The sequence below is a fragment of the Schistocerca americana genome, chromosome 2 (genome assembly GCF_021461395.2).
Source record: "Schistocerca americana isolate TAMUIC-IGC-003095 chromosome 2, iqSchAmer2.1, whole genome shotgun sequence".
Taxonomy (NCBI): Eukaryota; Metazoa; Arthropoda; class Insecta; order Orthoptera; family Acrididae; genus Schistocerca; species Schistocerca americana.
In genome coordinates this window covers 774,340,355-774,355,860 of record NC_060120.1, presented here as the reverse complement: position 1 = coordinate 774,355,860, position 15,506 = coordinate 774,340,355, and the positions used below count along the sequence as shown (strand labels likewise).

The 15,506-nt window shown below is 40.4% G+C and overlaps 1 protein-coding gene across 1 annotated transcript in view; it reads left to right on the top strand.

Annotated features, from left to right (window-relative positions):
- Nucleotides 1-15,506, top strand: part of LOC124595467 (rootletin) — a 252,703-nt gene that overhangs the window by 142,644 nt on the left and 94,553 nt on the right. Inside the window, exons 16-18 of the mRNA XM_047134220.1 lie at nucleotides 5,080-5,308; nucleotides 5,929-6,121; nucleotides 13,849-14,032. Coding sequence (XP_046990176.1) covers nucleotides 5,080-5,308; nucleotides 5,929-6,121; nucleotides 13,849-14,032 — 606 coding nt within the window. The remainder of the gene's footprint in view (nucleotides 1-5,079; nucleotides 5,309-5,928; nucleotides 6,122-13,848; nucleotides 14,033-15,506) is intronic.

Genomic DNA, 15,506 nt, shown 5'->3' with positions numbered 1-15,506 from the left:
AAAGACCCATCATTGTATGATAACCTGATTGCAGAACAATCAGTCGAAGCAGTTACTTCAATAAAACATCCAGGAATATGCATACAGGGTGATTTAAAGTGGAACGACCAGTTAAAACTAATTGCAGGTAAGACAAATAGCAGACTGAAATTTCATCAGGTTACCCTCCATTCAGAAGGCTGTTGCATGCAGCAACTGTTATATCAACTTGTGAATAATAGATTTCAGCTATCAGTCGTCCTTTTGAAATTTTATTGGCAGATCTAGATTTCAGCTAGAAACTAGCCATTCTCAATGCACTACCATTTTTGATCAATGCATGTAATGCCTGTTGGTCAGGCTTCATCCACAGTTCATTGAATACTAATAATTCAATACTAATAATATTCAATGAACTGTGGATGAAGCCTGACCAACAGGCATTACGTGCATTGATCAAAAATGATAGTGCATTGAGAATCACTAGTTTCTAGCTGAAATCTAGATCTGCCAATAAAATTTCAAAAGGATGACTGATAGCTGAAATCTGTTATTTACAAGACTGAAATTTATTGGAATAATCCTCAGGAAATATAGTCCAGCCACAAAGAAGATGTTGTTGTTGTGGTCTTCAGTCCAGAGACTGGTTTGATGCACCTCTCCATGCTACACTATCCTGTGCAAGCTTCTTCATCTCCCAATACCTACTGCAACCTATATCCTTCTGAATCTGCTTAGTGTATTCATCTCTTGGTCTCCCTCTATGATTTTTACCTTCCACGCTGCCGTCCAATACTAATTGGTGATCCCTTGATGCCTCAGAACATATCCTACCAACCGATCCCATCTTCTAGTCAAGTAGTACCACAAACTCCTCTCCAATTGTATTCAACACCTCCTCGTTAGTTATGTGATCTACCCATCTAATCTTCAGCATTCTTATGTAGCACCACATTTCGAAAGCTTCCATTCTCTTCTTGTCCAAACTATTTATCGTCCATGTTTCACTTCCATACATGGCTACACTCCATACAAATACTTTCAGAAACAACTTCCTGGCACTTAAAACTATACTTGATGTTAACAAATTTCTCTTCTTCAGAAACGCTTTCCTTGCCATTGCCAGTCTACATTTTATATCCTCTCTACTTCGACCATCATCAGTTATTTTGCTCCCCAAATAGCAAAACTCCTTTTCTACTTTAAGTGTCTCATTTCCTAATCTAATTCCCTCAGCGTCATCCAACTTAATTTGACTACATTCCATTATCCTCGTTTTGATTTTGTGGATGTTCATCTTACATCCTTCTTTCAAGGCACTGTCCATTCCGTTCGACTGCTCTTCCAAGTCCTTTACTGTCTCTGACAGAATTACAATGTCATCGGCGAACCTCAAAGTTTTTATTTCTTCTCCATGGATTTTAGTACATACTCCGAATTTTTCCTTTACTGCTTGCTCAATATACAGATTGAATAACATCGGGGAGAGGCTAAAACCCTGTCTCACTCCCTTCCCAACCACTGCTTCCCTTTCATGTCCCTCAACTCTTGTAACTGCCATTTGGTTTCTATACAAATTGTAAATAGCGTTTCGCTCCCTATATTTTAACCCTGCCACCTTCAGAATTTGAAAAAGAATATTCCAGTCAACATTGTCAAAAGCTTTCTCTAAGTCTACAAATGCTAGAAATGTAGGTTTGTCTTTCCTTAATCTGTTTTCTAAGATAAGTCACAGGGTCAGTATTGCCTCACGGGTTCCAACATTTCTATGGAATCCAAACTGATCTTCCCCGAGGTGGGCTTCTACCAGTTTTTTCCATTCGTCTGTTAAGAATTCGCGTTAGTATTTTGCAGCTGTGACTTATTAAACTGATAGTTCGGTAATTTTCACATCTGTCAACACCTGCTTTCTTTGGGATTTGAATTGTTATATTCTTCTTGAAGTCTGAGGTTATTTCGCCTGTCTCGTACATCTAGCTCACCAGATGGTAGAGTTTTGTCAGGACTGGCTCTCCCAAGGCTGTCAGGAGTTCTAAAGTAATGTTGTCTACTCCTGGGGCCTTGTTTCGACTCAGGTCTTTCAGTGCTCTGTCAAACTCTTCACGCAGTGTCATATCTCCCATTTCATCTTCATCTACATCCTCTTCCATTTCCATAATATTGTCCTCAAGAACATTGCCCCTGTATAGACCCTCTATATACTCCTTCCACCTATCTGCTTTCCGTTCTTTGTTTAGAACTAGGTTTCCATCTGAGCTCTTGATATTCATACAAGTGGCTCTCTTTTCTCCAAAGATCTCTTTAATTTTCCTGTAGGCAGTATCTATCTTACTCCCAGTGATATACGCCTCTACATCCTTACATTTGTTGTCTAGCCATCCCTGCTTAGCCATTTTGCACTTCCTGTCGATCTCATTTTTGAGACGTTTGTATTCGTTTTTGCCTGCTTCATTTACTGCATTTTTATATTTTCTCCTTTCATCAATTAAATTCAATATCTCTTCTGTTACCCAAGAGTTTCTATTAGCCCTCATCTATTTACCTACTTGATCCTCTGCTGCCTTCACTACTTCATCCCTCAAAGCTACCAATTCTTCTTCTACTGTATTTCTTTCCCCCATTCTTGTCAGTCGTTCCCTAATGCTCTCCCTGAAGCTCTCTACAATCTCTGGTTCTTTCAGTTTATCCAGGTCCCATCTCCTCAAATTCCCACCTTTTTGCTGTTTCTTCAGTTTTAATCTACAGTTCATAACCAATAGATTATGGTCAGAGTTCACATCTGCCCCTGGAAATGTCTTACAATTTAAAACCTGGTTCATGAATCTCTGTCTTACCATTATGTAATCTATCTGATACCTTCTAGTATCTCCAGGCTTCTTCCATGTATACTACCTTCTTTCATGATTCTTGAACCAAGTGTTAGCTATGATTAAGTTATGCTCTGTGCAGAATTCTACCGGGCGGCTTCCTCTTTCATTTCTTTCCCCCAATCCATATTCAGCTACTATGTTTCCTCCTCTTCTTTTTCCTACTATCAAATTCCAGTCCACCATGACTATTAAGTTTTCGTCTCTGTTCACTACCTGAATAATTTCTTTTATCTCAGCATACATTTCTTCAATCTCATCATCATCTGTGGAGCTAGTTGGCATATAAACTTGTACTACTGTGGTAGGCGTGGGCTTCATGTCTATCTTGGCAACAGTAATGTGTTCACTATGCTGTTTGTAGTAGCTTACCCACCCTTCTATTTTGTTTTATTCATTATTAAACCTACTCCTGCATTACCCCAATTTGATTTTGTATTTATAACCCTGTATTCACCTGACCAAAAGTCTTGTTCCTCCTCCCACTGAACTTCACTAATTCCCACTATATCTAACTTTAACCTATCCATTTCCCTTTTTAAATTTTCTAACCTACCTGCCCAATTTAGGGATCTGACATTCCACACTCCGATCCGCAGAATGCCAGTTTTCTTTCTCCTGATAACGACGTCCTCTTGAGTAGTCCCTGCCGGAGATCCAAATGGGGGACTATTTTACCTCCGGAATATTTTACCCAAGAGGACACCATCATCGTTTAACCGTACAGTAAATCTGCATGCTCTCGGGAAAAATTACAGCTGTAATTTCCCCTTGCTTTCAGCCATTCACAGCACCAGCACAGCAAGGCCATTTTGGTTAGTGTTACAAGGCCAGATCAGTCAATCTCCAGACTGTTGCCCCTGCAACTACTGAGACGGCTGATGCCCCTCTTCAGGAACCACACATTTCTCTGGCCTCTCAACAGATACCCACCTTTGTGGTTGCACCTATGGTACGACAGTCTGTATCGCTGAGCCACGCAAACCTCCCCACCAACGGCAAGGTCGATGGTTCATTGGGGAGACAAAGAAGATAGCTTACAAATTTCTCATTTGACCATCACTTGGATATTGCTTGGCAGTCTGTGTTCTGTACCGGATAGGACCGATAGAGAATTTAGAGAAGATCCAAAGAAGAACAGTATATTTCATTACTGATTCATTTAATAAGCATGGAAGTCTCACAGGGATGCTCATCCAAGTCCAGTGGCAGATGCTGCAAGAGAGGCATTCTGCATTATGATGTGATTTATGGTTGAAGTTCTTAGAGCATACTTTTGTAGAGCAGTCAGTCAATATAGTGCTTACTCCTACATTTATCACGAGAGAAGACTGTGAAACTAAAATTAGAGAGATTCGAACTCGTACAGAGACATACCAGCAGTCTTTCTCCCTGTAAAACATTTGTGATTCGAACAGGTGAAGTGATACAAAAAGTACAGTCCAGCTTGCTGATTATAGATGTAGATGTAGGAACAAGCCTGAACTCTCAATAATCAAAACCAGGTATTCATTGCATTTCTGGTCAGCAGATTGTTGTTTTTGGCGTTTTGTAAGGGACTTTGATGCTTTGCTTTCTTTCTTTTTTCTTAGTTGTTTTCACCTTGTATTGAGGTTTATGCTAAAGGCACTCTTAAAACTTCTAAATCTGCAGTAAGTGTACTTTGAATGTCACTTGATGCAGGGCCCTTTACTCTGGAACGTGCCATCTTACAAAGCAGTAATTTTTATTTTATTTTTTGCCACACCTGGGGTCTGGATTTCTTCTTCTTTTCCCTTAAGTGAATTTACAGTGTAAAATGTTAGTTGCAATATCCTGATGCTTGCATTTTCTGTCTCGGTGAAAATATTCCTGATGAAGCTTCAGAAACAGTTTTTTTGTTTTTCAATTAGAGGTTAGTGAATAATGTTAAGCCTATTAGATTAATGTAATCAAGTAGGTGGCCTAAAAGTCACATTGTTCATGCAGATACAAAACTTACTGCCGAGAAAGAGAAAAGTAATTATATTGTGGTAATTCTTTTCTTTATCTTAGCTTACTGCCTTTTTTTATTTTTGAATTCTTGAGATACTGTTGTATGTAGTTTATTGTGCCTTTAAGAATGTCACTGTTGCAAACTTTGCAAATGAAATTGTGAAAAACATCTTTTTCACCACTTGATTGCACCAACATAATTCAGTAAGGAAAACCCTATTATGACTTAGCTCATGATGAATTTTTCTTGATTCCTTAGACGTGTGCAGCTGGAGCAGGAGCAGCAGGATCTGTTAGTGAAACAAGAGTCACTCAAGGGTCAGGTTTGTCGACTGACACGTGAACTTGAAACTTCAGAAAAGCGTGCTCAAGATATAAAGACCTCACTCACACAGCAGTCGGGTACACAAGAAGCAGAATATCAACATACCCTTTCAAATTTGCGTAAATCCAATGAGGATAATGTACGAAAACTTTCTGAAGAAAAGGTAAATAAATTTTTAGGCATTAGTATATAATGCTCATCTGAGAAACAATTATATAGGGCTTCAGAAATGTGTGTTTTATGTTTGTCCCATGGCAGTTTCATTAATAGTTTTTATACATTTTTCCTAACTCTCTCTTTTATCTTATGAATGACAATACGAATTAGGGTAGACTGTTACTCAACATATAGAGGAGGCATTCACTGGCAGACAAGCATATTTAAAAGTAGATAGATAGCTAAATGAATCTAACAATCTGCTTTTAAATGTGCATGTCAGCCATTGAATGCCTCTCTGTCTGCTGAACAGCAAACTATTCCTTCTCATGTTGTAATTCAAGCCTGGATTTTCCATTGTTTGGTTTACCTTATGAATGAATAATATATTAAGGACAAGAATGATCAGCATTATTTCAATCAAAAAATTTATTAGATAGCAGTTTTTACACTATATGCTGAAGTTGAGAACTATATTTCAATATCAGAACTCATTCTGTTACTTTCATCTGCTGACATGATTAGTATTTTAGTTTATGTACTGATGAGAAGTGGCTACTAAAAATAGCTGCAGAGAATATTTCCTGTGAATTGTGCTGATTACCTTATGTTTTCTTTTACACATAGGAACAAGTGCGAATATCTTTGGAAAAACGTATGCAGCAATCATTGCAGCAGCTGGCTATAGAGAAGAATTCTGAGATACAACACTTACAGCAACAACTAGAGCAACTTCAACAGCATCTAGAACATGTGTGTCAACAGCACGAAGAGGTTATGCTGCGAGCAGAAAATGAGAAACAGCAAGCTCTTCTTATAGGTTTGTACAGAAGAAAACTTAATACTGTATTAAAGAAAGATTACTGAAATGAAAATATAATTTACACATGGTGCCAAATGTGTTTGTTGAAGTGAAATGGAATTGATGTAAAATGTAATTTCACAAACCAACAGCATAAAGGTAGGAACTGAATGGACATGCAGCTCATGGCAGGGCAGAGAGTGCATTTACAGAAACTGTCACCAGGTGGCACCAACATGCAAATATATTGTTTAACTTACACAAAAAATGTTTTTAGCACATAGCGTGCGTTGCAAATCATGACTATGATTGAAGTTTCTCATAAAGAGAAATGAGAAGAAGCATTCTGTATGTACTTTACAGAATTTTTTTATGGCCAAGGTCGCATTCAAACCTGTTTTTTATTGACCAGTTTCAACAAGTAAAACTGTCATCTTCCGATCTTTGAAAACTTTTTTCATTGTACATCATGTTCCATTGTGTGTTCATAACTCTTGCTATGTAACATTTTAGTGGAGGGTTATTGCACATTCCACACAGGTTTGACTATAGGAAAATTACAAAGAGGTTTGCCACAAGTAAAAATAAACACACATAAAATGCACCTTGTGGAATGTGGCATGTCTACATATGTAGTGTTCCTTTGATCCTTTTCAGTTATTAACACGATATGTAGCAAAAGTGCTCATTTATGCCAGTATTTACATTTATGTGATGAGTGAAGCACGTCTTGGAACCTTCTCCCTTGAATTACATAGTTGTGTGCAGACATAAAGATGCTGAAGGTATTACCCCCATACTTCATAACCTATCTAGTTTTGCTGTGACTACACTTATGATGTGTCACGGATTAAAGATTTAGTATAGGATGAGCCTCACGGTTTACATGAAAAATCATACTTCTGTCATACAGCTAGTAAATCTGCAGCTCATTGTGTGTATGTTTGGCTATATTGCTAACACATTATTACAACTTGGGTTTGGTGACCATGGCATAGTAGTCAGTCTGCAAACCACAAATATCATAAAAACTCAAACCACTTGGGTCTGAGAATGATGGTAATTTTTGTACCGCTTAATACAATTTGTTATTAAAATACAGTAAGGGAACACACTGACAGTCAGATTCAGATACTCAGTGTGTCTTGTGATGAAGGCAACATGGTACACAAAGATCACTGAACTATCAAATTGTTTTGCTGGAGCAAGTAAATGTCTGAGGGTTAGGCAACATTGCTACTGGTGCAGGCTGCTATCGTAGTAGCTGTTGCTGCTGCAGAAATTATAACACCTGTTGCTGATGTTGATATTTCCTACCTTTCTTCCAGTTGTTAGACGGATTACATTTGCTGTTGCATTTCCAACAGCTGCTACCTCAACTTCAGGAAGTCGCAATCCATCTTTAACACTGTGATATTGTGTGGTGGAAAACACTCTCATCACCATTCTTCTGTCCTGTACAGACATTGGTAGAAACAAAGTTTGCGGTCGCTCTCACAGGGGCTGTTGGAACACGCAGTGACGTTTGTCAAGATGCCTGACAAATCCATCCAGTAATCCAAATCAAGAAACATGCAAGGCTGACCTCAGTATAATCGTATTGTGCATAGACAAAAGCTTCACTGGTTATGTGAGAGAGTAAAGACAAATGGTTGGCTGTGGTATTCATTAACACTAATGTGCCAGTAGCTGCACTTACCACACTTGCTGGTTGCTCTCTCCATGGAACTTGTGTCAACTGAGTGACTACACAGCAGGAGGACCTTTGACCAAGCTTCTGTTTCACTACTCAGGCTGGGCAAGAGATCTGAATCCCTCTCAGGTACAAAAATGTGTACATGCTTGTGTCAAAGACTGCACTGTCAGCAGCTGTCATCTGAAGTACATCAGTTACAAAAAGTCTCGTATATTTTTATGAAGTGTTCTTTAAAAAATTGTTCACTAATACACACCTAACTATAATATTTCAAATGGATCACTACTTCTCTTGCAATCCATATTAATTTCATCACACAAGATGCCTATCTCAATTTTATCAATAGGTACAAATCTATGATAGAATATTGTCTTTGCAATACCTGTTGAATTTTAGCCATTGTCATTACATTAGAAGTTCCATGACTTGTCTCCTTAAGACCTACTGTTTATGAAACTGAATCAGAAAATAGTGGTGTGACTGGAATGTCTCACTTTTCAGCACAGTGTATACAAACACAAACCTTAATGAGGGATGAAAATTGTGTGATATTTCAGGATGGATATCCAGATCCCAACCCTCAGGGGCTCAGCGTTTGTCTGCTGGGTGCAGGCTTACCTAGGCACACAGGGCCCTGTCTAGGGTGACTCGTTCTTCCCTAGCTGCTTGTGGGAATGAGATGGACCCCTCGAAATTTCTTCTTCTTTTCTCAGCAGAACTGGTGTGCCACATGGAGGTACCACCACCCAACCACACAAGAGGTCTCATGTGATGAGCCCTCCAGGTTCTTCAGTTGTTAAGACCACTTTGATATTTACTAACAGAATGCATGCTGCAGGTCAGAATGTATTTTGGATATTTAAAAGAAGAGAGGGCATCTTTGAAAATGTCTCCCCTTTTTACATTCAAAAGGGTTTAGAGGGCATTGCAGGAACATTAAAAATGAGTCGAGTGGTTATGCAGTGGGACACTATTTTTTGGAACAAATAATTCCCAGCAGGCAACACAACTCCAGAAAGTGAAATACCTTGGGAAATATGCCATTGACACAGAGTTCCACACTGCATTGAATTACAGCAAAGGTGTTGTGATGTGCCAGGATCTGGTGGACATTCCCAAAGAAGAAATGGAAGTTGAGTGGGTCCAAGAAGGAATAGTCGACGTTCAGAATATCATGAAAAGGGTGGCTGGCAATGTTACCAAATCCAACTCGTTTATACTGACTTTCAGCTGCACGAAACTTCTAGAGCACATTAAGGCAGGTTTCCTTCACCTAAGCATGCGGCCTTATGTACCCAACCCAATGTATGGTTTCCAATGCCAGTGCTTTGGGCATACTACTCATGGGTGTAAGGGAGAAGCCTCTTGTCGGAAATGTGCTAAATGCTGGTGCTTTGGGCATACTACTGATGGTTGTAAAAGAGAAACCAGTTGTGGCTAATCTGGCAAATGCCAGCCCCTTGGGCATACTACTCGTAGGTGTAAGGGAGAAGACACTTGTGGCAAATGTGGTATGGTTACCCACAAAGGAGTCACATGTTCATCACCTTTGAAGTGTGTGAACAGCTCTGAGGATCACCCTGTCTGCAGTCAGAACAGCAGCATATATCTTGAAGAACAAAAGATACAAGAGCATAAGACTAAGAAGTGCATCCTGTATGGTGAGGCTAAAAGGATTTATAAAGCCATGCTGTCCCCAACATTGATTACGTCCTATGCTTCAGTTCTGAAACAGCAAGTGCAGAATGCTGATGGTGCTTCACAAACAGAGATTGCCAATGTCAGCACTAGCCGCTGCATTTGTCAATGCACTAGTGTTGCAGCAGTTATTTCAATGCCTGTGCCTCCCCCAAGAACTTCAGAAATGGCCATTGTTGTCACCATTGCAGATCTCCCAGCCCCTCAAAAGGTTCAGTGTGGGGCGTCGGCCAATGCTGCACTAAAATAGCTGCAGCTATGTCTCTGAAGCTTATACCGGGCTGAAAATCAAAGGCCAAGCTTCCATCACTGATGAAGTCAGGAAATTAACAGTAAGACGATTTTGATGTCACTCTCTCTGACATCTCCCAAAATTATTCGGTAGAGCTAATGGACCTCGATGTCGGACTCAGGACATCATCTACCCCTCAAGACTCAACCTCATCCTCTATGGGCTCACATCCACTGTGGAAAGACAGGATGCTGTTCAGGCAGCTGGCTGAGTTCGAACACCATGACAGCACCCAAGAAGGGTGGACCACTGATACTGCTGACTTATCCATCCCAACACCTTCAGGTCATCTTAGGAGGCAACCTTACGTTGGTAGACTGATGAGTAGCATTCAGCAATCCGGGACAGGAATGTGGCTCTTTGACAGTTTAAATGCTGCCCAACAACTGATAACGTCACAGCCATGAGAGCCAACGCTCGACCGTAAATAAGGAGAGCAAGAAAAGGTCATGGCAAATGTTCCTGCACTTCCACTTGTTCTACAGAGGTAATGGAAGCCACCCGGATGATTTCCAATAAACACAGTTGTTTACCAATAGCAGTAGTGCTGAAACATGAGTGTCTCCAAACAACGCTCAGACAGTGGCAGAGCATTTTGCTACAACTACTGACAGTGCTAGCTAGGATCTGGTGTTTTGCTGCTGCCATATAGCTGCAGAGTGAAGCAAGTTGGATTTCAGATCCCACAATTCTGCATCTTGAGAGTGCCGTTTCTCCATGTGAGAAATGGAATTACCATTTTCTGAGACTTGTGATATTGCACCAGGTCATCACCAAATCTGGTACTCTGTGCTTCAAAATTTGCCAGCAGTGTCAAAGGAAATCCTCCTCAAATGGTTTAATCTTATATGGCAGACAGGAAACGTTCCCAACTCATGGAGAGAGGCAGTTCTGATACCTCTCCTCAAACCAGGAAAATATCACACATTCCCCAGTTCTTACCGGAACGTCGCCATAACAAGCTGTGTAGGAAAGATAAGATCCTGGAGCGAATGGTTAACCGTCATCTGGTATTGTTGTCAGAGGCAAGGCAACTCCGTAGCCACTCTCAGTGTGGATTCCGGAGATTTCACTTCCCTGTCGACAACCAGACCCTACTAGAGGCGTCTGTGCAGCAGGTTTTCCTATGTAACCATCACTGTCTTGATATAGTCTTTGATTTCAGTAAGGTATAGGACCCTACCTGGAGATGTATTCTCACGCAACTCCATCACTGGGGCTTTCCTGCCCCCCCCCCCCCCCCCCCCCCCCCCCCATCTTCATTCGTCCTTCCTGTCTAAGCACTTTATTAGGTCAGAGTTGGTGATGTGCTCGTGGATCGTTTAGGCCAGGAGAATGGTTTTCTTCAGGGCAGTGCTTGAAGTGTTACCCTCTTTGCCATCACCATAAACAGTGTCATGTCTACGGTCAGAAGTACTGTACAGTGCACCTTATTTGTAGATGAGTTTGCTGTTTGCTGCTCCTTCTCCAATGTTGCAACAGTGACCTCCCAGTTGTAACTTACAGTGCATAGGTTTGAGGAGTGGGCTGCAAAGATGGGATTTCAGTTTTCTGCAGATAAGTGTGTGTGTGTGTGTGTGTGTGTGTGTGTGTTTGTGGTCGTTTTTATCAATCTCGTCATATTTTTAATTTAACCGACTTGCATGTGAGGGACACCATTCTACTTTTAAAGACTCACTAAGATTTATGGGCCTCATTTTTTACTCCATATTGTCGTGGTGACCACAGCCAAGAGACCTGAAATCCAGAATACCGATTGCACTGGATACTATAAAGTGGCTTAGCTGCAGGCTTTGGGAACAGATAGGGTGCACCTTCTCCTATTTTATAAGGCTTTCGTGCATTTGAGGTTAGACTATGAGTGCACAGTGTATGGGTCGGCAAGGCCTTCTGGTCTGAAGATCGTTGACACTATCCACCATGAGAGAATTAGGCTGACCACTGGTGCTCATAGGCCCTGCCCCATTCCCAATCTCTTTGCTGAGGCTGGTGAACAATCACTTACAATCCAACAGCAACTTCTCATGCTGCATCAGGCATGTAAGTTCCTCACTGCTCCAAATTCACCTGCATACCATACTGTTACTTGTCTGCTTCTGGGTGCCTTTTCTCCAGTTGTCCATGAGCAACAAGGCCATTGGGATCCACATGCAGCATGTGCTGGAATCTCTTGTTGTGGAGGAGGTACAACCCCAGATCCAGGATTTATCCACCCATCTCCCTGGTTACTGCAGAGGCTCAGAGTAATTTTAGATTTAGTGTAGTTTTTAATATGTTACTTAAAGACATTTTAACTGAGCACCACACATTTACAGCTGTCTTAATGGGTGGCTCAAAACGGGGGCTCTGTTGGTTGTTCTGATATTTTCTCTGAACATATTCTCAAGGTCCGACTGCCTCAAGGCTTTACTGTGTTCATGCAGAATTATATGCGATCTTGAGGGCGCTGGAGCAGATGAAATGTGATTTGAGTACTAAATTCCTTGCCTGTTCCAATTCTCTGAGTGCCCTTCACACTCCAAAATGCATGTACCCAGCAGATAAAGTAGTCCTGAATATCTAGGACACCCTCCTCCAACTACAACGACTGGGAAAGGTGGTGTCTTTCTTCTGTATGCCAGGGAACATGGGTACTGTGTGGAATGAAAGAGCAGATGTAACAGCCAAGGAGACATGTGATGCTCAGTTAGTTTGGTGTGTTATTCCCCTTCATGCTACCACCTTGCTGTTCGGATACAGGGTCTTGCATCAGTGGAAGCATGAGTGGCTGGAAGTGGCAGGCAGTAAGCTCCGTATAGTTAAGCCCAGAATGTGCCTCCTTCCAACCATGTCGATGCAACGAGGTTCTCCTTACTTGTCTTCACATAGGGAACAGCACTATGATGCATGGCATTCTGACATGTTCCACACCCAGGAGGATCCCCTCTTTTGTTGGTCTATGGAATGAATAATTAATCTAATCTAATCTAATCTAATCTTCTTGCTCCAGCGAGAGGAACCTCGACTGTGTGGTACTCGTTGTGTATGGATCAGTGTGTCACATTTTATTAGACTGTGTTTTATTTTCCAATGAGCGGGCAGTGGCAGATTTGCCAATGGAAATGCCCTCTATTTTAGTAATATACAAACATATGTGGTGTTTTAAAGTTTAGTGATTTGTCTGACATGTTTCCAAAAAGTTTAGGGAGATGTTTTTAACATGTGAATGGGATGACTGACCTACTCATGTCTTTTGTAAGTGGTCAGTCAGTCACACTTCCTCGTGCCTTTCTTTTAGCTCCTCTTTTGTTTTATTTGTGTTTTAATCCCATGTATAGCACCTTTTCCCCTTTCTCCATTGTCTTAGAGCACGTGGGATAGAGCGATTGTGTAGTCAATGCGAGTGAAGTGGGAGTGAGTGCATGAGTGTCATTTTATAGGTTTCCTCCTCATTATATGATAACATTTTTGTAATTTTAACCACATTTGTTTCTTTTAATGTGTGTAAGGGTACTGATAACCTGACTGTTGAGTGCTCATAAGCTCCAAACGTGCGCACGCACACTCGCGCACGCGCGCGCGCACACACACACACACACACACACACACACACACACACACACACTCTCTCTCTCTCTCTCTCTCTCTCTCTCTCTCTCTCTGATCTCTGATCAGATCCTAGCTTTCACTTGAACTGCTTTCCACCAAACATTTCCTCCTGGAATGATACAAAATTTTAGTTTGTCATTGCTTATCCTGTGTGGTTCCAACCTATGTGGAAGCTTTCCAAAGACACAGTATGAATAATGTTACTGGGAGAATGGATACAATAGAGAATGACTTTAACACAGCATATGCCAGATTTTTCCCCCACTAGTGTGAATGACATTTTATGTTATTACATCAAAAGATGCATGCTATTAATTGTATGAAGAGGAAAAATAAGCAAGACTCAGATATATTTAGTACAATGAAAATTCAAAAACTTGATTGGTTATATCTTGCCAATTTTAAGGTAAACTTTTTAAATTCAAATTATATTATAACCATACATAGAGCTTAACCAAAGGTTTTTTTCAGCACACCATGATCAGCAAGCAGTTCAAGCAAAATTAGAATCTGTGCAACGGGAACTGGAGCAGGAGCAAGCAGCATTGGAGCGGCTTAGACGTGATTCATCAGTACGTGCAGAGCAGGACCGTGCCAGTGTCAATCAGTTACGAGAGGAACTTGCCAGACTCAAAGCAAGATTGGATGAAGCCAGGTGTGTGATAAAATATTGATAATTCAGGCTATAGAAAAAGATAGTGTGTGAGAACTGAAACCATTCAGTGATTGTTTTATTTATTATTACAAACTAGTAAGTGAGCCTTTTTTGTTCATAATTCAGGAAAAGAATGGTGACTATGAGATGGGATAGATCAGATAAATAATGAGGAGGTACTGAGCTGAACTGGGGAGAAAAGAAGGGCATGGCACAATTTGACTAAAAGAAGGAACTGATAGATCAGATGCAACCAGAAATGTCCAGGAATTGTTGGTTTGTTAATGTATGGAACTGTTGGGAGCAAAAATTGTAGTGGGAGATGATAAGCAGGCTCAAATGGTAATTTTGCAGAGAATCTGCACAGAATTGACTATTGTACAGAGATGCATTAAGATCACAAAAACAATTCCTCAGACTTCAGCAATAAGAGCTTATTAAGATGCATACGTATCACACACTTCTGTAAGAGGTGTTTCTATAGAGGCAGACTTAAGTCACAAGGATTGGGAGTTACCACATCGTTTCCTTACAACTCTACTAATCCAGGTCTTGGGCCAACTGTTCCTACTCTTCACCTCTGTACATCTTACACTTTCTTTTGCTTATTTCCCTATCATTTCCTTGTATGATTTTTCATTGATTTCTCATTGTGGAATCTATAAAAATATGGATTTGTTTTTTGAGGAGTTGTTAATTGTTACTATGATATCAAAATGAAAAATTTTTTGCATTAAATGCTGCAGAGAAACATTATTTCGGTTTTAGCACAGTTTCAGTAGTAATCAACCATCAAAAAGTTACATTTGCTATTTTCTTTTTGAGAACCCTCTCCCTTGTAACCAGAATGTTTTGGTTCATTTATCAGCTTCTCGAGCCCCACATAAACTGTATGCTTTGACAGATTTGCTGTAAAATGTACAGCAAGTTATCAAATATTGCAAGAAACGCTTAAAAACTGGGACACACACACCATGAATACAGTATTTTTTTCATATGTGGCTGTCTTCTCCCATTTGTAAAACTGTAGTGTGAGGAAACATAGAGATAACACTAGACAGATAAACATAGTGAGTTCTCCATTCGTTAAGAGAGACTGGATGGTAACAGTACTTAGGCACGAACAAATACAGTGTTTCCATTCCTGAACTAAGCTGCAGATCAAGGCTGGTGTTGAATGAGCTGTACTGCTTGATGAGAAGAGTACTGCTTTATGTGAAGAGTAAACAGTGGATATTACCATCACTTACAAAAAGTTAAAAATAGTCAACTGCTGAAACACTAACAAATGCCAGGAGGTGCAGTCAGAATACATTGAAGAATTAGTTCAAATAAATAACACAACAGACTTCTAGAAAATGTTCAGGGAGGTACAATAGCATTATCAAAACCTTATTGTATGCGTTTGAAGAGAAAATGGGGAAACAAAACTCAACAATACAGGGACTATGTGCTAGTAGCCATTTAATTTGGA